Source organism: Ranitomeya imitator, chromosome 10 (genome assembly GCF_032444005.1).
Source record: "Ranitomeya imitator isolate aRanImi1 chromosome 10, aRanImi1.pri, whole genome shotgun sequence".
In the NCBI taxonomy this organism is placed as follows: Eukaryota; Metazoa; Chordata; class Amphibia; order Anura; family Dendrobatidae; genus Ranitomeya; species Ranitomeya imitator.
Window position 1 is genome coordinate 58302408 of NC_091291.1, and position 24131 is coordinate 58326538.

At 42.2% G+C, this 24131-nt stretch overlaps 1 protein-coding gene across 2 annotated transcripts in view; it reads right to left on the reverse strand.

Annotated features, from left to right (window-relative positions):
• Nucleotides 1-24131, reverse strand: part of LOC138652289 (netrin-1-like) — a 297725-nt gene that overhangs the window by 21386 nt on the left and 252208 nt on the right. For both annotated transcript variants that reach the window (XM_069743073.1, XM_069743072.1), the window contains 2 exons: nucleotides 7092-7148; nucleotides 4583-4663 (listed from right to left, as the gene is read on the reverse strand). In XM_069743073.1, the coding sequence (XP_069599174.1) occupies nucleotides 4583-4663; nucleotides 7092-7148 (138 nt within the window). The remainder of the gene's footprint in view (nucleotides 1-4582; nucleotides 4664-7091; nucleotides 7149-24131) is intronic.

Below are 24131 nucleotides of genomic sequence, written 5' to 3' on the forward strand. Positions count from 1 at the left end.
AACACAGAGCCATGAAAATAAAAAATCTTTTATTTTTTCACAAAAATTATTTTTTAGCCCCCAGTTTTGTATTTTCCCAAGGGTAAGAGAAGAAATTGGACTGCAAAAATTGTTGTCCAATTTGTCCTGAGTACGCCAATACCCAATATGTGGAAGGGGGGACCACCGTTTAGGCGCAAGGCAGAGCTCGGAAGGGAAGGAGCGCCTTTTGGAATGCAGACTTAGATGGATTGGTCTGCAGGCATCACGTTATATTTGCAGAGCCCCTGATGTAACTAAACAGTAGAAACCCCCCCCACAAGTGACCCCATATTGGAAACTAGACCCCCCAAGGAAATTATCTAGATGTCTTGTGAGACATTTGAACCCTCAAGTGTTTCACTACAGTTTATAATGCAGAGCTGTGAAAATAAAAAATCTTTTTTTTCCTCAAAAATGAATTTTTAGCCCTCAGTTTTGTATTTTTCCAAGGGTAACAGGAGAAATTGGACCCCCAAAGTTGTTGTCCAATGTGTCCTGAGTACGCTGATACCCCATACGTTGGGGCGCACAGGAGAGCTCAGAAGGGAAGGAGCACTGTTTTACTTTTTCAATGCAGAATTGGCTGGGATCAGATGCTGTCAGGTTTGGAGAGCCCCTGATGTGCCTAAACAGTGGAAACCCCCCAATTATAACTGAAACCCTAATCCAAACACATCCCTAACCCTAATCTCAACGGTAACCCTAACCACACCACTAACCCTGACACACCCCTAACCCTAATCCCAACCCTATTCCCAATTGTAAATGTAATTCAAACCCTAACCCTAACTTTAACCCCAACCCTAATTTTAGCCCCAACCCTAACTGTAGCCCTAACCCTAACCCCAGCCCTAACCCTAGCCCTAACCCTAGCCCTAACCCTAAACCTAACCCTAACCCTAGCCCTAACCCTAACCCTAGCACTAGCCCTAAACCTAGCCCTAACCCTAGCCCTAACACTAGCCCTAACCCTAATGGGAAAATGGAAATAAATACATTTTTAAATTTTTTTAATTTTTCCCTAACTAAGGGGATGATGAAGGGGGGTTTGATTTACTTTTATAGTGGGTTTTTTATCAGATTTTTATGACTGGCAGCCATCACACACTAAAAGACTCTTTTTATTGCAAAAAATATTTTTTGCGTTACCACATTTTGAGAGCTATAATTTTTTCCATATTTTGGTCCACAGAGTCATGTGAGGTCATGTTTTTTGCGGGACGAGTTGACATTTTTATTGATAACTTTTTCGGGCACGTGACGTTTTTTGATCGTTTTTTATTCCGATTTTTGTGAGGCAAAATGACCAAAAAACAGCTACTCATGAATTTCTTTTGGGGAGGGCGTTTATACCGTTCCACGTTTGGTAAAATGAATCAAGCAGTTTTATTCTTTGGGTCAGTACGATTACAGCGATACTACCTCATTTATATCATTTTTTATGTTTTGGCGCTTTTATACGATAAAAACTATTTTATAGAAAAAATAATTATTTTTGCATCGCTTTATTCTGAGGACTATAACTTTTTTACTCTTTTGCTGATGATGCTGTATGGCGGCTCGTTTTATGAGGGACAAGATGGTGTTTTCAGCAGTACCATGATTATTTACATCCGTCTTTTTTATCACGTGTTATTCCACTTTTTGTTCGGCTGTATTATAATAAAGCGTTGTTTTTTTGTTTGTTTTTTACGGTGTTCACTGAAGGGGTTAACTAGTGGGACAGTTTTATAGGACGGGACGTTACGGACGCAGCGATACTAAATATGTGTACTTTTATTGTTTGTTTTTATATTTAGATAAAGGAATGTATTTAATGGAACAATATTTTTTTTTATTATTATTTATTTAGGAATTTAATTTTTTTTTCCCACATGTAAACATTTTTTTTTTACTTTGATGTGCACTGTGTTAGATCAGCGATCACACAGGCACAGCAGGGATGCTTACCAGCGCTTGCTCTGAGCAGGCGCTGGTAAGCCACCTCCCTGCAGGATCCGGATGCAGCCCCGTGGCCATTATGGATCCGGGCCTGCAGGGAGGAGGAGGTAAGAGACCCTCGCAGCAACGCGATCAAATCACGTTGCTTTGAGGATCTCAGGGAAGCATGCTGGGAGCCCCCTCCCTGCGCAATGTTTCCCTATACTGCCGGAACCCGGCGATCATGTTTGATCTCAGTGTGCCGGGGTTAACGTGCCGGGGGCGGTCCGTGACCGCTCCTGGCACATAGTGCCGGATGTCAGCTGCGATAGACGCTTTTTTGGCCATTGCTACATTGCAATACTGGGCAATCAAAACATTGTAACTACCACAAAATAGTGTCACTAAAAACATCAACTTGATGCAAAAAAAATTAGCCATCACCCAATCCCAAATCCTGAAAAATGGAGACTGCACTGGTTTCAGAAAATTATGGTATGTCATAAGCATTTTTTTTTCTTACAAATTTGAGGATTTTTTTTTACCACTTAAATAAAAAAGAACCTATATATGTTTGGTATCTTTGTACTCGAACAGACCTGAGGAATCATAATGGCAGGTCAGATTTAACATTTAGTGAACATGGTAAACAAAAAATCCAAGAAACTATTTTGGAATTGCATTTTCTTTGCAATTTCACTGAACTTGAATTTTTTTTCCCGTTTTCCAGAAAGCTATATGGTAAAATCAATGCTGTTATTCAAAATAACAACTCGTTCCCCAAAAAACAAGCCCTCACATGGCGATAGTGACGGAAAAATAAAAATAAAAATTATGGCTCTAGGAAGAAAGGGAGCAAAAAGCAAAAATGCAAAAATGGAAAATCTAAAAGTCATGAAAGGGTTAAAAGTTGTGTTTCTGGAGGAGTAAATCATGCTTGCATCAATGTACTGCTCTCACTTTGTTTGGAGATCGACCATTTGTTTTTGTGCAAATGTGAGAATTGGCCATTTCGCAATTTAAAGGTTTACTTTGCTGTTCTCCTTAATATTACATTGCTAACGAATAGCAGTTTATTTTTTGTTTTACACCATTGGCTGCTGTTTGTTTTTACATTTTTCATAAAAACAGGATCAATGTTTTAATATGGAGCTGCATCTACATCTTCATTTTGGTAAGGTTGACACACTTGAACAGATACATCATTTTCATACGTGTTTTCTTTGGGATTATTATGTTTTATTGTTTTTCACTTTTTATACAGGCATGAGTCAATTACTTTTTTGTTTTAGGCAGAATTCCATTTGATAGTATATGGTAGTATAATAGGCAGTATTAAGCTACATTGGTTATACGCTCTATCTTTTTTTTTTTCGTTTAAAAGAAGCAGCATGTTTGCAGGGTTTGTAACATTGCTCTTATATACACACAGACACCTTGGGTGGTTGCACACGCTTAACCTTCAACCTCACGCCTTTAATTCAAGAACTTACTCTGAGACTCATCATTTGTTTGAAGATTGTTTACTTTTATTGGTCATGACATAAAGAAGATTAATCAAGGAAAACTCTTTTATTCTCCTGTCTTTTCTCACCTCTGTCAGGGCCTTGAGGGCCCCTTACCATCCTGATTAAAAGAGGCTTTCCCTGAAGCATACTGAGCATTAATGCTTAACAGGCCACCCAACAGTTTGTATAACCTTTCTTTGTGAAAAGAGGTATAGAAAATACAATTATTCAAAAGGTTTTTTGATTGAAGAATAAAACTTTTTTTACAAATAATTTTTGCTTTTTGAGGAATATTTTATCCATGTTTATACCTAGGTAAAATGATGGTCTTTTCTATCTTAGTTCTGTTTTTATTTGTTTCATTTTTTTGCCTTTGCCCTCATTTTTTTTTACAAGAATGAAGGAAATCGGCTTATCTTGATAATTCCCTTTGTGTTAGTGAAAACATTCTTTCTACACAGCAGGGCTTGGTCTTGACCGTTCTCCATTCCCTCTCTTACACGTTCTGCATTTTAGTGCACACTTTCGTCTATATCCTAGCATCTCTATTTTCTCAAAAGCAATGGCTTTAACTAATCCTAAGAAATAATGATCCTTTGGTCATTTTATCCTGGCGGTGCCTGTGGGATCAAGAGAGGACCTACTGAGAGGACACTAACCCAAACCAAGCAAAGAGCACCATGAAAGCATAGCAATGCAGCTGTTCTTTGCCACTAATTAATCTATTTGCACATAAAAAGTCATAGAAACTGAAGACATAACACATCCCATTAGTGATTGTAGTTATAAAAGCTTTAATAATGTTGACCTGTTTACATTCTGTAAAAAATGTCAAATTTAACATAGAATTGTATTGGCAGTCTTTTCCTGCATGCTACAGTCACTTACTAATAAAGTGAATTTACATTGCACTTTTTCTTATAACTTTTCTTTGAGAGTAATAGTAATTGCTTATTACTAGAACATATATTGTAAGTAGATTTCTTTTACAATAGCACTAAGATTTCAAAGCTATAAGGTAATTAATAGTCGACTATTTTAAGTTGGAAAATATATACAGTGCATTATTTGCTTCCCAATTTCATTTGTAGGTAGCAAGTTTAACGTCTACACAAGCGTAAAAGTTTACATACCATAATCTTTTTTGCAGTACTTGCGAAGGTTCATGTGCACACGACTGTGGGATGGTTTACAATATGATTGACATTCAGTACCTTGGGAAAAAGGATATGAAAAGTAAAATGATTACTTGATAAGTAAGTTTCACAAGGAGTTGGTCTTTTAACCCCTTACCGGCATCGGACGTACTATACCGTCCGATGCCGGCTCCCCTGCTTTGATGCAGGGCTCCGCGGTGAGCCCGCACCAAAGCCGGGACATGTCAGCTGTTTTGAACAGCTGACATGTGCCCGTAATAGGCGCGGGCAGAATCGCGATCTGCCCGCACCTATTAACTAGTTAAATGCCGCTGTCAAACGCAGACAGCGGCATTTAACTACCGCTTCCGGCCGGGCGGCCGGAAATGACGTCATCGCCGACCCCCGTCACATGTCCGGGGGTCGGCGATGCGTCTCCATTGTAGCCATAGAGGTCCTTGAGACCTCTATGGTTGCTGATTGCCCGTCGCTGTGAGCGCCACCCTGTGGTCGGCGCTCACAGCACACGTGCAATTCTGCTACATAGCAGCGATCAGCAGATCGCTGCTATGTAGCAGAGCCGATCGGCTTGTGCCTGCTTCTAGCCTCTCATGGAGGCTATTGAAGCATGGCAAAAGTTAAAAAAAAAAGTTTAAAAAAATGTGAAAAAAATAAAAAAAACATAAAAGTTTAAATCACCCCCCTTTCGCCCCAATCAAAATAAATCAATAAAAAAAATATCAAATCTACGCATATTTGGTATCGCCGCGCTCAGAATTGCCCGATCTATCAAATAAAAAAAAGTATTAACCTGATCGCTAAACAGCGTAGCGGGAAAAAAACTCGAAACGCCAGAATTACGTTTTTTTGGTCGCCGCGACATTGCATTAAAATGCAATAACGGGCGATCAAAAGAACGTATCTGCACCGAAATGCTATCATTAAAAACGTCATCTCGGCACGCAAAAAATAAGCCCTCAACCGACCCCAGATCACGAAAAATGGAGACGCTACGAGTATCGGAAAATGGCGCAATTTTTTTTTTTTTTTTTTTTTAGCAAAGTTTGGAATTTTTTTTCACCACTTAGATAAAAAATAACCTAGTCATGTTTGGTGTCTATGAACTCGTAATGACCTGGAGAATCATAATGGCAGGTCATTTTTAGCATTTAGTGAACCTAGCAAAAAAGCCAAACAAAAAACCAATGTGGGATTGCACTTTTTTTGCAATTTCACCGCACTTGGAATTTTTTTCCCGTTTTCTAGTACACGACATGCTAAAACCAATGATGTCGTTCAAAAGTACAACTCGTCCCGCAAAAAATAAGCCCTCACATGGCCAAATTGACGGAAAAATAAAAAAGTTATGGCTCTGGGAAGGAGGGGAGCGAAAAACAAACACGGAAAAACGAAAAATCCCCTGGTCATGAAGGGGTTAATCTACAATATATTTGCAGCTGCTTGAATGTTTGCTTGAATTGTTGAGTTCATCAGTATTTTTCACTATATAGTTAATGTGCTAAGTACAAGTATAGACTGTGAGCCCTCGCGAGCAGGGTCCTCACTCCTCCTGTGCCAGTCGTGACTTGTATTGATTTAGATTATTGTACCTGTTTTTTATTATGTATAGCCCTCCTCACTAGTGTTGAGCATTCCGATACCGCAAGTATCGGGTATCGGCCGATACTTGCGGTATCGGAATTCCGATACCGAGATCCGATACTTTTGTGATATCGGGTATCGGTATCGGATCAATAGGGATGTGTAAAATAAAGAATTAAAATAAAAAATATTGATATGCTCACCTCTCCGGCGGCCCCTGGACATCACGCTGCTAACCGGGAGGCTTCTGTGTTTAAAATGCGCGCCTTTAGGACCTGCGAATGACGTCGCGGCTTCTGATTGGTCGCGTGCCGCCCATGTGACCGCCACGTGACCAATCAGAAGCCGCGACGTCATTCTCATTCACAAAAACTCCTAATTCTAGGAATTGAGGACCTGCGAATGACGTCACAGCTTCTGATTGGTCACGTGCCGGTCACATGGGCGGCACGCGACCAATCAGAAGCCGGGACGTCATTCGCAGGTCCTAAAGGCGCGCATTTTAAACACAGAAGCCTCCCGGTTAGCAGCGTGATGTCCAGGGGCCGCCGGAGAGGTGAGCATATCAATATTTTTTATTTTAATTCTTTATTTTACACATCCCTATGGATCCCAGGGCCTGAAGGAGAGTTTCCTCTCCTTCAGACCCTGGGAACCATGAGAATACCTTCCGATACTTCGTGTCCCATTGACTTGTATTGGTATCGGATATCGGTATCGGCGATATCCGATATTTTTCGGGTATCGGCCGATACTATCCGATACCGATACTTTCAAGTATCGGACGGTATCGCTCAACACTACTCCTCACATGTAAAGCACCATGGAATATATGGCGCTATAATAATAAATAATAAAAATAATCTACACTTTAATGCTGAGTTATTCAATATTTTTTAAATACCTGCTTTCCATTCTAAAGGATAAGCTGCTGTTGTTGTCATCTCTTCCTGAATCTCCCCTAAAAAAATTAAACAAAATGATAGTATAGATTAGGCAATTATTTTAAACTAGATGGTGGCCCGATACTAATGCATCGGGTATTCTAGAATATGTATGTATATAGCAGCCATATAGTATATAGCACAGGCCATGTAGTATATAGGAGCCATGTAGTATATAGCATACAAATAGTACATGGCCTGTGCTATATATTATGTGGCTGCTATATACATACATACATATTATAGAATACCCGATGTGTTGTATATAACGCAGCCCACGCAGTATCTAACACAGGCCATGTAGTATACAGCAGCCATGTAGTATATAACACTGCCCACGTAGTATATAGCAGCCATGTAGTATATAACACTGCCCATGTAGTATATAGCAGCTATGTAGTATATAACACTGCCCACATAGTATATAGCAGCCATGTAGTATATAACACTGCCCACGTAGTATATAGCAGCCATGTAGTATATAGTACTGTCCATGTAGTATATAGCAGCCATGTAGTATATAGTACTGTCCACGTAGTATATAGCAGCCATGTAGTAAATAGTACTGCCCATGTAGTATATAGCAGCCATGTAGTATATAGTACTGCCCACGTAGTATATACAAGCCATGTAGTATATAGTACTACTCACGTAACTATATAGCAGCCATGTAGTATATAGTACTGCCCACGTAGTATATAGCAGCCATGTAGTATATAGTACTGCCCACGTAGTATATAGCAGCCATGTAGCCCACGCAGTATTTAGCAGTGTGGGCACAAATCCCTGTTAAAAAAAAGAATTAAAATAAAAAATAGTTACATACTCACCCCCTGGGATCCAGCGGCGCTGTGGCGATGGGCGCGCGAGACCACTAAGTCTTCTGGGTAATTTCGCAATGCATCGCTGGGAATGGAAGACGGCGGCAGGCGCGAGCGGCTCGGCGGACTACGGAGGGTGAGTATAGCAGGTTTTTTGTTTTTTTATTATTTTTAACATTATATTTTTTTACTATTGATGCCGCATAGGCAGCATCAATAGTAAAAAGTTGGGGACACACGGGGTTAATAGCGGCGGTAACTGAGTGCGTTACCCGCGGCATAATGCGGTCTGTTACCACTGGCATTAACCCTGTGTGAGCGGTGACCGGAGGGGAGTATGCGGGCACTGGGCACTGACTTCAGGGAGTAAGAAGCGGCCATTTTCTTCCGGACTGTGCCTGTCGCTGATTGGTCGTGGCTGTTTTGCCGCGACCAATCAGCGACTTGGATTCTATGACAGACAGAGGCCGCGAGCAATGAATATCCGTAACAGACAGAAAGACAGACAGACAGAAGGACAGAAAGACGGAAGTGACCCTTAGACAATTATATAGTAGATGTATACATTATTTGAAAAAAAAACAAATATTTCTAAATGTATTCAAGTCAGAAAGTATAATATAATGGCAAATAAAGTATAGGTATTATCAGTGATTTTTGGACCAGCCATGGGACTTCTTAGCTGAACTGAACAGCCTCACATGCATATTTAGAGATCCACTGTATATTGAGTGTGACAAAGTCACTGGTAAAGTACTGGAGGGGAGATATGTGTCACTACGTTTAATGGCGTTAGTCATATAAAGCCAGAGTATTTTCCTCCAGCACACTAAAGTGTTGTGAGGCTTAAACTAAAGTTGCATGAATAAGCTGGATTTATGTGGACATTCATAGAGTGGGTGGGAGAATGTCCAACTTATCTCCACCTGCAGAGCCAGCAACCGTGTCTTGACAGGACCTCTGTGAGGTCACAATCATGTGAACAGTCACATAATGGAGCAGTCACATGGTCTGGGGCTTAAGTACTTGGCTTCCAAAGGCCGCAGTGTTCAGTTTGTTCCTGGATAGGAAGCACTCCAGGAAAGAGTATTCTAAAACCTCAGCCGTGTGTGTTCTGCTTGCAGTGAGTGGGAGGAAGCCCGCTCTCAGAATGACTGTTTTCTGACACCTTTTTTTTTCTTCCTGTTTGTGCCCAGAGGGCTGCATTTGCATTACTATGCCATGGTTTATGCTGCATATAATAAACCAAATAAAGTTCTTATAGCCGCAGTGTACCCGTGTCTACCTCCATGTGCAGTGAACCGATCTACGACAATAAACATTAAGATCCTTACTTAGATTTTGCTTAATGGACATCTGAGTATGAGGTAAGACAAGCACTAATATATAGGGAAGTTATAAGGGTTAAAAGTTGACTAGCGATTTCTCATCTTTACAACACCATTTTTTTAGGGACCATATCACATTTGAAGTCACTTTGAAGGGTGTACATGACAGAAAATACCGCAAAGTGACACATTCTAAAAACTGCACCCCTCAAGGTGCTCAAAACCACATTCAGCAAGTTAATTAACCCTTTGTTATGAGTCGAGTTCCCACCGCTGCACAAGGGGAATCGCGAACCACGTCTGCTGCGGTCTCCCATTCTGCATCAGCTGCAGTGGAGCCTGCTCAGCGGAGACGTCGATCCTAGCGTCTCACTCAGTCTGATACTGTGCAAAGGGTTACTGCTGCTTTTCCAGGCTCTGCTATTGTACCCTGCACTGTCTGCGGCAAGCAGGCTTTTCTGGGACTGAGCATGCCCACGGGAGGACCTCTCATTGGAGGTCAGGGGTCACATGCTCAGGCCCTGTAGCAGCTCCCATTGGTCCTCCAGGAAGGTCCTGTTGAACTGCAACTATAAAACGTTCGCTAGTGTCAATTTATGTATGAGCTCAGCCGTCAGTGTGGTCATGTTTGTATGCAGTCAGGGTTTGGCTGAAATAAGCCCCTAGAATGCTGGCACCTCCGGCGAGGAGTTTTGTGTGTGGATTCAGGGCTGGCGTATAGCCGTTAGAATTTTGGCTCCACGGGAGAGGAGCTACGTGTTTGCTATTGACTGCATGAACACTATCGGCTCTACTAAGCAGCTGGGTTCCTCTGTGAGCTTAACAGGGCACAGCGTTCTCTTTGCTAACGGACTATGTGAAGTAACAGAGTTCGTTTATACCACCATATTGTACCGAGTTTTCTAGCAGCAGGTTCTTTCCTGCACGGTGGACCCTGGGTTGCGAACGCACCTACTACTTCTGATATATATATTTGGTGCCTTCCGCCAACCCTAACATCCTTTACGTGCTTCACAGGAACTGAAGCAACGTGGAAGGAAAAAATTAACAATCAACTTTTTTTCATAAACATTTTATTTCAGAACCAGTTTTTTTTATTTTCACAAATGCAAAAAGAAAAAATGAATACGCCGATACCCCATATGTGGGGGTAAACCACTGTTTGGGCGCACGGCAGAGCTCGGAAGGGCATGAGATCTAATGCCAGGTCACGTTTGGAGACCTCCTGATGTACATACGCACTGGAAACCCCCCACAAGTAACAGAGTAACATAGTAACATAGTTTGTAAGGCCGAAAAAAGACATTTGTCCATCCAGTTCAGCCTATATTCCATCATAATAAATCCCCAGATTTACGTCCTTCTACAAAACCTAATAATTGTATGATACAATATTGTTCTGCTCCAGGAAGACATCCAGACCTCTCTTGAACCCGTCGACTGAGTTCGCCATCACCACCTCCTCAGGCAAGCAATTCCAGATTCTCACTGCCCTAACAGTAAAGAATCCTCTTCTATGTTGGTGGAAAAACCTTCTCTTCTCCAGACGCAAAGAATGCCCCCTTGTGCCCGTCACCTTCCTTGGTATAAACAGATCCTCAGCGAGATATTTGTATTGTCCCCTTATATACTTATACATGGTTATTAGATCGCCCCTCAGTCGTCTTTTTTCTAGACTAAACAATCCTAATTTTGCTAATCTGTCTAGGTATTGTAGTTCTCCCATCCCCTTTATTAATTTTGTTGCCCTCCTTTGTACTCTCTCTAGTTCCATTATATCCTTCCTGAGCACCGGTGCCCAAAACTGGACACAGTACTCCATGTGCGGTCTAACTAGGGATTTGTACAGAGGCAGTATAATGCTCTCATCATGTGTATCCAGACCTCTTTTAATGCACCCCATGATCCTGTTTGCTTTGGCAGCTGCTGCCTGGCACTGGCTGCTCCAGGTAAGTTTATCATTAACTAGGATCCCCAAGTCCTTCTCCCTGTCAGATTTACCCAGTGGTTTCCCGTTCAGTGTGTAATGGTGATATTGATTCCTTCTTCCCATGTGTATAACCTTACATTTATCATTGTTAAACCTCATCTGCCACCTTTCAGCCCAAGTTTCCAACCTATCCAGATCCATCTGTAGCAGAATACTATCTTCTCTTGTATTAACTGCCTTACATACATACATAGTAACATAGTAACATAGTTAGTAAGGCCGAAAAAAGACATTTGTCCATCCAGTTCAGCCTATATTCCATCATAATAAATCCCCAGATCTACGTCCTTCTACAGAACCTAATAATTGTATGATACAATATTGTTCTGCTCCAGGAAGACATGCAGGCCTCTCTTGAACCCCTCGACTGAGTTCGCCATCACCACCTCCTCAGGCAAGCAATTCCAGATTCTCACTGCCCTAACAGTAAAGAATCCTCTTCTATGTTGGTGGAAAAACCTTCTCTCCTCCAGACGCAAAGAATGCCCCCTTGTGCCAGTCACCTTCCTTGGTATAAACAGATCCTCAGCGAGACATTTGTATTGTCCCCTTATATACTTATACATGGTTATTAGATCGCCCCTCAGTCGTCTTTTTTCTAGACTAAATAATCCTAATTTCGCTAATCTATCTGGGTATTGTAGTTCTCCCATCCCCTTTATTAATTTTGTTGCCCTCCTTTGTACTCTCTCTAGTTCCATTATATCCTTCCTGAGCACCGGTGCCCAAAACTGGACACAGTACTCCATGTGCGGTCTAACTAGGGATTTGTACAGAGGCAGTATAATGCTCTCATCATGTGTATCCAGACCTCTTTTAATGCACCCCATGATCCTGTTTGCCTTGGCAGCTGCTGCCTGGCACTGGCTGCTCCAGGTAAGTTTATCATTAACTAGGATCCCCAAGTCCTTCTCCCTGTCAGATTTACCCAGTGGTTTCCCATTCAGTGTGTAATGGTGATATTGATTCCTTCTTCCCATGTGTATAACCTTACATTTATCATTGTTAAACCTCATCTGCCACCTTTCAGCCCAAGTTTCCAACTTATCCAGATCCATCTGTAGCAGAATACTATCTTCTCTTGTATTAACTGCTTTACATAGTTTTGTATCATCTGCAAATATCAATATTTTACTATGTAAACCTTCTACCAGATCATTAATGAATATGTTGAAGAGAACAGGTCCCAATTCCGACCCCTGCGGTACCCCACTGGTCACAGCGACCCAGTTAGAGACTATACCATTTATCACCACCCTCTGCTTTCTATCACTAAGCCAGTTACTAACCCATTTACACACATTTTCCCCCAGACCAAGCATTCTCATTTTGTGTACCAACCTCTTGTGCGGCACGGTATCAAACGCTTTGGAAAAATCGAGATATACCACGTCCAATGACTCACCGTGGTCCAGCCTATAGCTTACCTCTTCATAAAAACTGATTAGATTGGTTTGACAGGAGCAATTTCTCATAAACCCATGCTGATATGGAGTTAAACAGTTATTCTCATTGAGATAATCCAGAATAACATCCCTCAGAAACCCTTCAAATATTTTACCAACAATAGAGGTTAGACTTACTGGCCTATAATTTCCAGGTTCACTTTTAGAGCCCTTTTTGAATATTGGCACCACATTTGCTATGCCAAATGCGGAACAGACCCCGTCGCTATAGAGTCCCTAAAAATAAGAAATAATGGTTTATCTATTACATTACTTAGTTCTCTTAGTACTCGTGGGTGTATGCTATCCGGAGCCGGAGATTTATCTATTTTGATCTTATTTAGCCGGTTTCGCACCTCTTCTTGGGTTAGATTGGTGACCCTTAATATAGGGTTTTCATTGTTTCTTGGGATTTCACCTAGCATTTCATTTTCCGCCGTGAATACCGTGGAGAAGAAGGTGTTTAATATGTTAGCTTTTTCCTCGTCATCTACAACCATTCTTTCCTCACTATTTTTTAAGGGGCCTACATTTTCAGTTTTTATTCTTTTACTATTGATATAGTTGAAGAACAGTTTGGGATTAGTTTTACTCGCCTTAGCAATGTGCTTCTCTGTTTCCTTTTTGGCAGCTTTAATTAGTTTTTTAGATAAAGTATTTTTCTCCCTATAGTTTTTTAGAGCTTCAATGGTGCCATCCTGCTTTAGTAGTGCAAATGCTTTCTTTTTACTGTTAATTGCCTGTTTTACTTCTTTGTTTAGCCACATTGGGTTTTTCCTATTTCTAGTCCTTTTATTCCCACAAGGTATAAACCACTTACAGTGCCTATTTAGGATGTTCTTAAACATTTTCCATTTAATATCTGTATTCTTATTTCTGAGGATATTGTCCCAGTCTACCAGATTAAGGGCATCTCTAAGCTGGTCAAACTTTGCCTTCTTAAAGTTCAGTGTTTTTGTGACTCCCTGACAAGTCCCCCTAGTGAAAGACAGGTGAAACTGTACAATATTGTGGTCGCTATTTCCTAGATGCCCGACCACCTGCAGATTTGTTATTCTGTCAGGTCTATTAGATAGTATTAGGTCTAAAAGTGCTGCTCCTCTGGTTGGATTCTGCACCAATTGTGAAAGATAATTTTTCTTGGTTATTAGCAGAAACCTGTTGCCTTTATGGGTTTCACAGGTTTCTGTTTCCCAGTTAATATCCGGGTAGTTAAAGTCCCCCATAACCAGGACCTCATTATGGGTTGCAGCTTCATCTATCTGCTTTAGAAGTAGACTTTCCATGATTTCTGTTATATTTGGGGGTTTGTAACAGACCCCAATGAGAATTTTGTTACCATTTTTCCCTCCATGAATTTCGACCCATATGGACTCGACATCCTCTTTCCCTTCGCTAATATCCTCCCTTAAAGTGGACTTTAGACAAGACTTTACATAGAGACAAACCAATCCTCCTCTCCGATTTTTACGATCCTTTCTAAACAGACTGTAACCCTGTAAGTTAACTGCCCAGTCATAGCTTTCATCTAACCATGTCTCGGTTATTCCCACTATGTCAAAGTTACCTGTAGATATTTCTGCTTCTAGTTCTTCCATCTTGTTTGTCAGGCTTCTGGCGTTTGCGAGCATGCAGTTTAGAGGATTTTGTTTTGTTCCAATCTCCTTGCTGTGGATTGTTTCAGAAATGTTCTTACCTCCCTTCTGAGTATGTTTTCCTGGGTCTTCATTGTTCGAGTCTAATGTTTTTCTTCCCGTCCCCTCTTCTTCTAGTTTAACGCCCTACTGATGAGTGTAGCAAGTCTTCTGGCGAATGTGTGTTTCCCAGGTTTATTGAGGTGTAGTCCGTCTCTGGCGAGGAGTCCATCGTACAAGTAATTCACACCGTGGTCCAGGAATCCAAATCCTTTTTGTCTGCACCATCGTCTTAGCCAGTTGTTCGCATCAAGGATCCTGTTCCATCTCATGGTGCCATGCCCGTCTACTGGAAGTATAGAAGAAAAAACTACCTGTGCATCCAGTTCCTTTACTTTCTTTCCCAACTCTTCAAAGTCCTTGCAGATTGTCGGTAGGTCCTTCCTTGCCGTGTCATTGGTGCCAACATGTATCAGAAGAAATGGGTGGACATCCTTGGAGCTGAAGAGCTTTGGTATCCTATCGGTCACATCCTTGATCATCGCACCTGGAAGGCAGCATACTTCTCTTGCGGTTATGTCCGGTCTGCAGATGGCTGCTTCTGTGCCTCTCAGTAGTGAGTCTCCCACCACCACCACTCTTCGTTGCTTCTTGGCTGTACTTTTTGCTGTCACTTGTTGCTGTGTGCCCTTTTCTTTTTTGCTTGCTGGTATTGCTTCATCCTTAGGTGTGCCATCTTCATCCTCTACAAAGTTTTGATATCGGTTCTTCAGTTGTGTGGTTGGTGATTTCTCCATGGTCTTCTTGCTTCTTTTGGTCACATGCTTCCACTCATCTGCTTTTGGAGGTTCTCTGACACTTTTTTTCACCTTCTGTGACCAGTAGAGATTCTTCTGTTCTGTCTAGGAAGTCTTCATTTTCTTTGATGAGTTTCAAAGTTGCTATTCTTTCTTCCAGACCCCGCACCTTTTCTTCTAAAAGGGCCACTAGTCTACACTTCTGACAGGTGAAATTGGATTCTTCTTCTGGTCGATCTGTGAACATGTAGCACATGCTGCAGCTCACCATGTAGGTTGTCACATCTGCCATGTTGCTCCTAGTTCCTGCTGACTTGCTGTGTGTTTTCCTTCTTGTGTAATCTACTCAGCCAAGCTTTCTTGCAATAATGTCCTACAGGCAAAAATTTGCGCGCCGTAAGGCTTAGGGAGACTCTTCGCTTTTCCCAGAAGGCACCTGGAATATGCAAATTATCCTCCTCAAGCTTGAATCCTTGGTTTGGTGATGCTTTCCAAGCAGCTGGTCCCGGCTGTACCCAACTATCTTCTTGCTTAGGGAGACTCTTCGCTTTTCCCAGAAGGCACCTGGAATATGCAAATTATCCTCCTCAAGCTTGAATCCCTGGTTTGGTGATGCTTTCCAAGCAGCTGGTCCCGGCTGTACCCAACTATCTTCTTGCTTAGGGAGACTCTTCGCTTTTCCCAGAAGGCACCTGGAATATGCAAATTATCCTCCTCAAGCTTGAATCCCTGGTTTGGTGATGCTTTCCAAGCAGCTGGTCCCGGCTGTACCCAACTATCTTCTTGCTTAGGGAGACTCTTCGCTTTTCCCAGAAGGCACCTGGAATATGCAAATTATCCTCCTCAAGCTTGAATCCCTGGTTTGTGATATCATTTTGGAAACTATAACCCCCAAGGAACTTATCTAGATGGGTGGTGAGCACTTTGAACCCCCAAGTGCTTCACAGAAGTTTATAAGGTAGAGCCATAAAAATAAAAAATCATTTTTTCCACAAAAATGATGTTTTTGCCGGCAAATTTTTATTTTCCTGAGGTTAACAGGAGAATTTAGATACCAAAGTTGTTGTACAATTTGTCTTGAATACCCTGATATCTTATATGTAAACCACTTTATGGGTGCATGGCAGCGCTCGAAAGTAGGGTTGAGTGAAATGGATCGGACAAATTCAAAAATCGCCGACTTTCGACAAAGTCGGGTTTCATGAAACCCGACCCGATCCTATTGTGGGATCAGCCATGAGGTCGGCGATCTTCGCGCCAAAGTTGCGTTTCATATGACGTTTTCAGCGCCATTTTTCAGCCAATGAAGGAGGACGCAGAGTGTGGGCAGCGTGATGACATAGGTCTCAGTCCCCACCATCTTAGAGAAGGGCATGACAGTGATTGGCTTGCTTTCTGCGGCGTCACAGGGGCTATAAAGGGGCGTGCACGCCGACCGCCATCTTACTTCTGCCGATTGTAGCATAGGGAGAGGTTGCCGCAGCTTCATCAGAAGAAGGGATATAGTTAGGGAGGGAAGATTAACCCTCGAAACTGCTTGTGCTGTAGCGATTTCCACTGTCCAACACCACCATTTGTTTGCAGGGACAGTGGAGGCTATATTTTTGTGCATCAGCTCTGTAGCTTATTAGGCTCCCTTATAAGGCTCCCTGATAGCTGCATTGCTGTTTGCACGCTGCTGTGCAAACCAACTGCTTTTTTAAAAGCAAAAATCCTGTTGCTCCTTTCTGCACAGTTATCTTGTTTATTTGTCCACACTTTTGTGTGCAGCAGTCCTTTTTATTGCTGCCATACTTTTCCTGAGATCATTGTAGGAAGATTGAAATTGTACTACAGTCCTTGTATTTTTTCATATATCTTCCAGCCACTTTCTGCCACTTACATTGTGTTGTTTTATACACTAGGCCTGAGTTTTTGGGTCAGTCTCCCCCCAAAAAAGGGGAGATTCAAATTCTCACAAAGTGGATCTACTGCAGTCCTGTTAGTTTGGGGTATGTCAGCCAGCCACTTTCTGCCACTTACATTGCATTGTTTTATACCCTGGGCCTGAGTTTTGGGTCAGTCTCCCCAAAAAGAGGGAGTTTCAAATTCTCACAAAGTGGATATACTTCTGTCCTGTTAGTTTGTCGTATATCAGCCAGCCACTCTCTGCCACTTACACTGCATTGTTTTACGCGCAGGGCCTGAGTTTTGGTTCAGTCTCCCAAAAAAAAGGGAGATTCAAATTCTCAACAAGTTTATATACACCTTCTACCTTGTTTTACAGTACCATATGACGGTTGTTATTTTGGTTACATTTTCCAAAAAATGAGGAAGTATCGTGGAAGAGGCCGTGGGCGGTGGTTGCCAGCTGGTACTGATGGTGGTGGTGGTGGTGCATCTGGTGGTAGTGGCAAAAGCACAATAGCACCTAAGCCTGGAGGTGTTGAGCCAGCGTCATCGTCTGGCTACACAAGGCCTTGAAGGCTCCCTTTTCTGGGAGTAGGAAAACGGCTTTTAAAGCCAGAGCAGCAGGAAAAAGTTTTGGCTTTCATTGCTGACTCAGCCTCTAGCTCTTTCGCCTCCTCTTCAGAAAGTTCCAAATATAAAACAGCGAGTCGTCAGTAAATGCTCTCGGTCAGGAACAAGACGTTTCCTTGTGTCCTTCACCCAAACCAAATGTTACTCAATGGAGCTCTTTACACATACCGTGCCTGGGTTAGAAAGGGAAATTGTTAACTGCCCATTACAAGATGAATCGGACATGGAGTGCACTGATGCACAGCCACAGCTAGATTATAATGCTGTTCCATTGACTCAAATCACTACATTGCCCTCGCAGTGTACTGAGCCAGAATCTGACCCTGATGAGACTATGGTGCCCAGTCCCGAACGCTATAGCACCTTACATGGTGACACAGAGGAAGGTGCACAACATTGAAGAGGAGGTGATAGATGACCCAGTTGTTGACCCAGTTTGGCAGCCATTGGGAGGATGATCCGCAGCAGCCATCTACATCGCAACAGCTGTCATCTGGCAGGCCCGTATCAGGCCAAAAACGTTTGTCAAAAACAGTTTTAGGACAGTGTGGCCATCCGGGGAAAGTAGCACAGCGTGCAATGCCTGAAAAGGAATTCCATAGTAGGAAGAGTGCAGTGTGGCAATTTTTCAACCAAGATCCGAATGATCAGTCAAAAGTTACCTGTAAGAAATGCTCAAAGACCTTTAGCAGAGGGAAGAATGTCCAAAATTTAAATACAATGTGCATATGTAGACATTTAACCAGCATGCACTTGCAAGCCTGTATTAACTACCAATGTCCCATACCGTTAGTGCACCTGCTCAGAATGAAGGTAGTCAGCAACGCTACATTGTTTCCCTCACTGTAAGCCCACCGGTTAGGACACCACCAGCAGCAAATGTGGAGGTATCGTCGCAAGGCCAAAGCAGTCAGGCAATCAAAATATTATTGGTAGGAAACACTGTATGTAGGCCAACATCGAGAATACCATCACCAACCCTCTCTCAATCCACCATGTCCACCACCAGGTCGAGGTCACCCAACAAGAGACTCTGGTTAGGAAAAGAAAATACTCATCCTCTCATCCGCATACACAGGGTTTGAACGCCCACATTGCTAGACTAATCATATTACATATGCTGCCCTACAGGTTGGTTGAAAGCGAAGCTTTCAAAGCCCTGATGGCCTACGCAGTACCACGCTATGACCTACCCAGTCAACACGTCTTTGCGAGAAAAGCCATCCCAGCCCTCCACCAGCATGTCAAAGACCGCATTGTCCATGCACTGAGTCAATCAGTCAATAGAAAGGTGCACCTCACAACAGATGCATGGACCAGTAGGCATGACCAGGGACGTTGCGTGTCCATCACGGCACACTGGGTTAATGTGGTGGATGCAGGGTCCACAGGGGACAGCCATAGTGGGACAGTTCTGCCTAGCCCATGGTCTAGGAAATAGTTGGCTGTAGGCATTTGCAACCCCTCCTCCTCCTCCAGAAGCGAAAGCTCGTCTACAGTGTGCAGTCGCACGACCACTCCATCCGCAGCTTCCAGTGTTGCACACGAGGTGTCCCATTATCGAACAGCTAGTGGTAAGCGTCAGCAGGCTGTGTTGGAAATGAAGTGTTTGGCCGACAGCAGACATACCGCGGAAGTACTGGCTGAATACTTGCAGCAACAAACTCAGTCATGGCTGGGCAGTGTACATCTTGAGGCAGGCAAGGTAGTCAGTGATAATGGAAGGAATTTTATGGCTGCCATAGCCCTTTCAGAACCTAAACACACACCTTGCCTGGCTCACACCTTGAACCTGGTGGTGCAGTGCTTCCTCAAAAATTATCCGGAGTTATCAGCCCTGCTCCTGAAGGTGCGAAGACTTTGCTCGCACATCCGCCGGTCGCCCGTACACTCCAGCCGTATGCTGAACCATCAGCGATCGCTGAATCTTCCCCAGCACGGCCTAATAATCGACGTTGCAACAAGGTGGAACTCCACACTGCACATGGTTCAGAGGCTGTGCGATCAGAGGCGTGCTGTGATTAATTTGTGGGAGGATACACATACACGGGCAGGCAGTTGGATGGCAGACATGGAGCTGTCTGGTGTGCAGTGGTCGAAGCTCCAAGACCTCTGTCAAGTCCTTCAGTGTTTTGAGGAATGCACACAGCTGGTAAGGGCAGACAATGCCCTCATTAGCATGAGCATCCCATTAATGTGTCTGCTGATGCAAAGTTTGACGCACATTAAGGAGCTGGCGTCTGCAGCCGAGGAGGAGGGAAGCCTTGATGACAGTCAGCCATTGTAATTTCCCCCTTCTCCCTCCTTTGTTTCTTCTTTCCCTCCTTCGTTCCCAACCTCTATCCTAGCACCCCAGGGCACCTGCATCGTCGGATGACGAATATCCTACAAATACCCGACCCACCCGGAATTCATGGGCGTGGCAACTCAGGATTAGGTATTTACCTTTGCTTCCCTCAATGCAAATAGCTTACACACACCGAACACCAGGCGACACACACTAAACCAACTTAAAAAGCAAAAAGCAGATGTCTTACTAATCCAAGAAACGCACTTTAAACCTGACAAACTTCCCAACTTTGAACACTCTCAGTATGATACATGGTTCCATGCTACTACGACACAAACCGGTTCAAGAGGTACATCGATAGCGCTAGTAAAAGGATTACCTTTTCAACCCCGTAATTTTATAAAAGATCCCAATGGCAGATATGCTGGGAACTTAGTCACTATCTGTAGCTTATACGCTCCCAATAAAAAAAAACCTAAAATGGTTAAAGTCACTGCTAAGGAAGATTGAGGATTTCTGAGAAGGATCTCTTGTCATAGGCGGAGACCTGAATATAGCATTAGAATCTCTAATAGATACAACAACAAAAAAGAGCACTCTTTCCACAAAAGATTTAATTAGAATAAAAGCAAAACTTGGGTCAATGCAGATAATAGACGTCTGGAGGTATTTGCACCCATCAGACCTTGATTTTACTTACTATTCTCACCCCCACAAATCATACCATTGGCTTGATTATATCTTCACACCCAGACAGCTGCTACCCAAGCTTTAAAAGCCAACATAATCCCTAATATTCATTCAGACCACTCCATAGTGCTGTTTCAAACAACATTAACCAAACCCTTTTCTATCAATAGATCATGGCAACTCAAAGAATTCATTTTGAACTCTCCGGAAATCAAAATCTGCATTAAAAAAAAACTTAATCAATACTTTGAACAAAATGATACTGGAGAGATCTCTGCTCCGATACTATGGGAAGCCCATGAATCTGCAATTAGAGGAGAGCTAATCTCAATTTCCTCGCATCTCAATAAACAGAGACAACAAGAACTAAACACCCTACATGAAGAGATATATGATCTAGAAACCCAACATAAAAAGCAGGTAGACCAACAACTATTAGATGAATTAACCAAAAAAAGGCAACGCCTAAAAGAAATGTTAAACTTAAAATCGAGGAAATGGTTCACTGCGTGGCAGACCAAAATGTTCGTGCACGGTGACAAAGCAACAAAATTCATGCTATCAAAGATCAGACAGTGGCAAGCACGTACCTGTGTACATTCCATCAAGTCCTCAAGTGGCCATAGTACTCAAAATTATAAGCAAATAGAGACAGAATTCCTAAACTATTATAAACAACTCTATAATCTACGCCCAAAAGAGTCTAGTCCCGATAAATCCAAATGGAAATGCACTATTAAGACCTTCCTAACGCGGCTGAATTTACCTCAACTGTCAGCCCCTCAAAAAGACCTATTAATTAAACCATTCCAGATGGAGGAACTCCAGTCCACCCTGTTGGTGACCCCTTCAGGGAAAGCCCCTGGTCCTGATGGACTACCAACAATATATTATAAGTCTTTTTCTCTTGTGCTCCTCCCACGCCTCTTTAGCATTTGCAATTCAGTATTAAATGGGAATCATTTCCCTATTCAAACACTAGAAGCTAAAATATCATTAATATACAAAGAGGGCAAAGATCAAGAGCAGTGCAGCAGCTACAGACCAATCTCGTTGTTGAATGTAGATTTGAAACTATTTGCTAGTATGATAGCACGAAGAGTAGCAGTGTTCTTGCCAGAACTGATTACGACGAATCAGATGGGCTTTGTTGCCGGCAGAGAGGGAAAGGACAATGCTTATAAAATGCTACATCTGATGCACCATGCAAAAGAAAGAAAATTGCCCCTAGTTTTACTTGGACTGATGCGGAGAAAGTCTTCGACAGGGTGGACTGGACCTATTTAGAGGAGACGCTTGTCGGTTTTGGTTTTCCACAGCAACTAATTACATTAATAATGGGTATGTATAGAAGTCCCAGGGCCCGAATCAGAAATAATGGTTCGTTGACCGACGCATATACAATTAAAAATGGCACACATCGGAGCTGCCCCCTGTCGCCGATTCTTTTTGTTCTTTCGATGGAACCTCTGCTAAGAGCTATACAGCAGAACACAGAAATTGAAGGTATCAAAATAGGCAAAACCCAATACAAAACAGTGGCCTTTGCCGATGACCTTCTTATACTGATGACAAGACCGCTCAAAAGCCTCCCTGCCCTGACGAAGGTCTTAGAGGAATATAGTTCCCTTACTAATTCAAAGTAAACCTATCAAAATCGGAGGCACTAGACCTCAATATCCCCCCACATACTCTTACTAAACTAAAGAAACTTTACCCCTATTCATGGCCTAAACAATCCATTACGTACCTCGGAATTAAAATATGCAGGAACCATAAAAAATTATTTACTCTTAACTTTTATCCTCTACTTGATAAGGTGAAATCTACTATTAAATCCTGGAGGGACTAATACCTATCCTGGACGGGAAGGAAAAACCTCCTTAAAAGTTTAATACTACCAAAATTTATTTATTTATTTCAAATGCTCCCTATACACATCCCAGACTCCTATCTCGCTAAAATAAACTCCCTGTTTCTTCAATATATGTGGAAAAATATTAAACCGAAATGGTTACCGCACGCTAACACTATCTAGACCCAGTGGTGGCATGGGTGCTCCTGACATAAAGAAATATTGTTATGCCGCAGTATTGTCGCGAGCAGTTGAATTAATCCGAGGCACTGATAGTGTGATGCAGCAGCAAAAAAAGGCAAATGCAATTCTGGGATGTATTAACAGAAACATACAGTCTAGATCACGCAAAGTCATTGTTGCCCTCTACTCCTCTTTGGTCAGACCTCATCTGGAATACCTTGTCCAGTCTTGGGCACCACATTTAAAAAAAGACATCAACAAACTGGAGCAAGTTCAGAGAAGAGCGACCAGAATGGTGATTGGTCTGCAAACCATGTCCTATGAGGAACGGTTACAGGATTTGGGAATAGGAAAGCTTGCAAAAAACAAGACTGAGAGGAGACTTAATAGCTGTCTACAAATATCTCAAGGGCTGTCACTTTGTAGAAGGATCATCTTTTTTTCTCATTTGCACAAGGAAAGACTAGAAGCAATTGATTGAAACTGAATGGGAGGAGACACAAATTAGATATTAGAAAAAACTTTTTGACAGTTAGGCCGGCGTCACACTAGCGAGTTTTATGGACGTATGAGAGGTGCAGAAAATACGGATTGCATACGGTACAATGATTCTCTATGGCCCAGCACCTATCTGCCGCTTTTTGCTGATCCGTATTATACGGTCTTCTATGACCGTAGAAAATTGCAGCATGCTGCGTTTGTCACCATATTGCGCAAAAAAATCGCTAATGAAAGTCTATGGGGGCGAGAAAATTACGGATTACACATGGATCAGCAGTGTAACTTGCGAGAAATACTCATCGGTGTTCTATAGAAAAGCCGGCAATTCAGTGTGGTGTACAGTAAAATCACACTGACAGGTTAGAATAGAATAGCCAAGATAAATGTCTACACATAGTATAGGGGTATATATATATATATATATATATATATATATATATGTATATATATATATATATATATATATATATATAGTCATGGCCAAAAGTATTGACACCCCTGCAATTCCGTTAGATAATACTCAGTTTCTTCCTGAAAATGATTGCAATCACAAATTCTTTGGTATTATTATCTTCATTTAATTTGTCTTAATTGAAAAAACACAAAAGAGAATAAAGCAAGAAGCAAAACATTGATCATTTCACACAAAACTCCAAAAATGGGCCAGACAAAAGTATTGGCAGCCTCAACCTAATTCTTGGTTGTACAACCTTTAGCCAAAATAACTGTGACCAACCACTTCCAGTAACCATCAATGAGTTTCTTACAATGCTCTGCTGGAATTTTAAACCATTCTTGTTTGGCAAACTGCTCCAGGTCCCTGATATTTGAAGGGTGCCTTCTCCAAACTTCAATTTTTAGATCTCTCCACAGGTGTTCTATGGGATTCAGGTCTGGACTCATTGCTTTCTCTCAAACCATTTTCTAGTGCTTTTTGAAGTGTGTT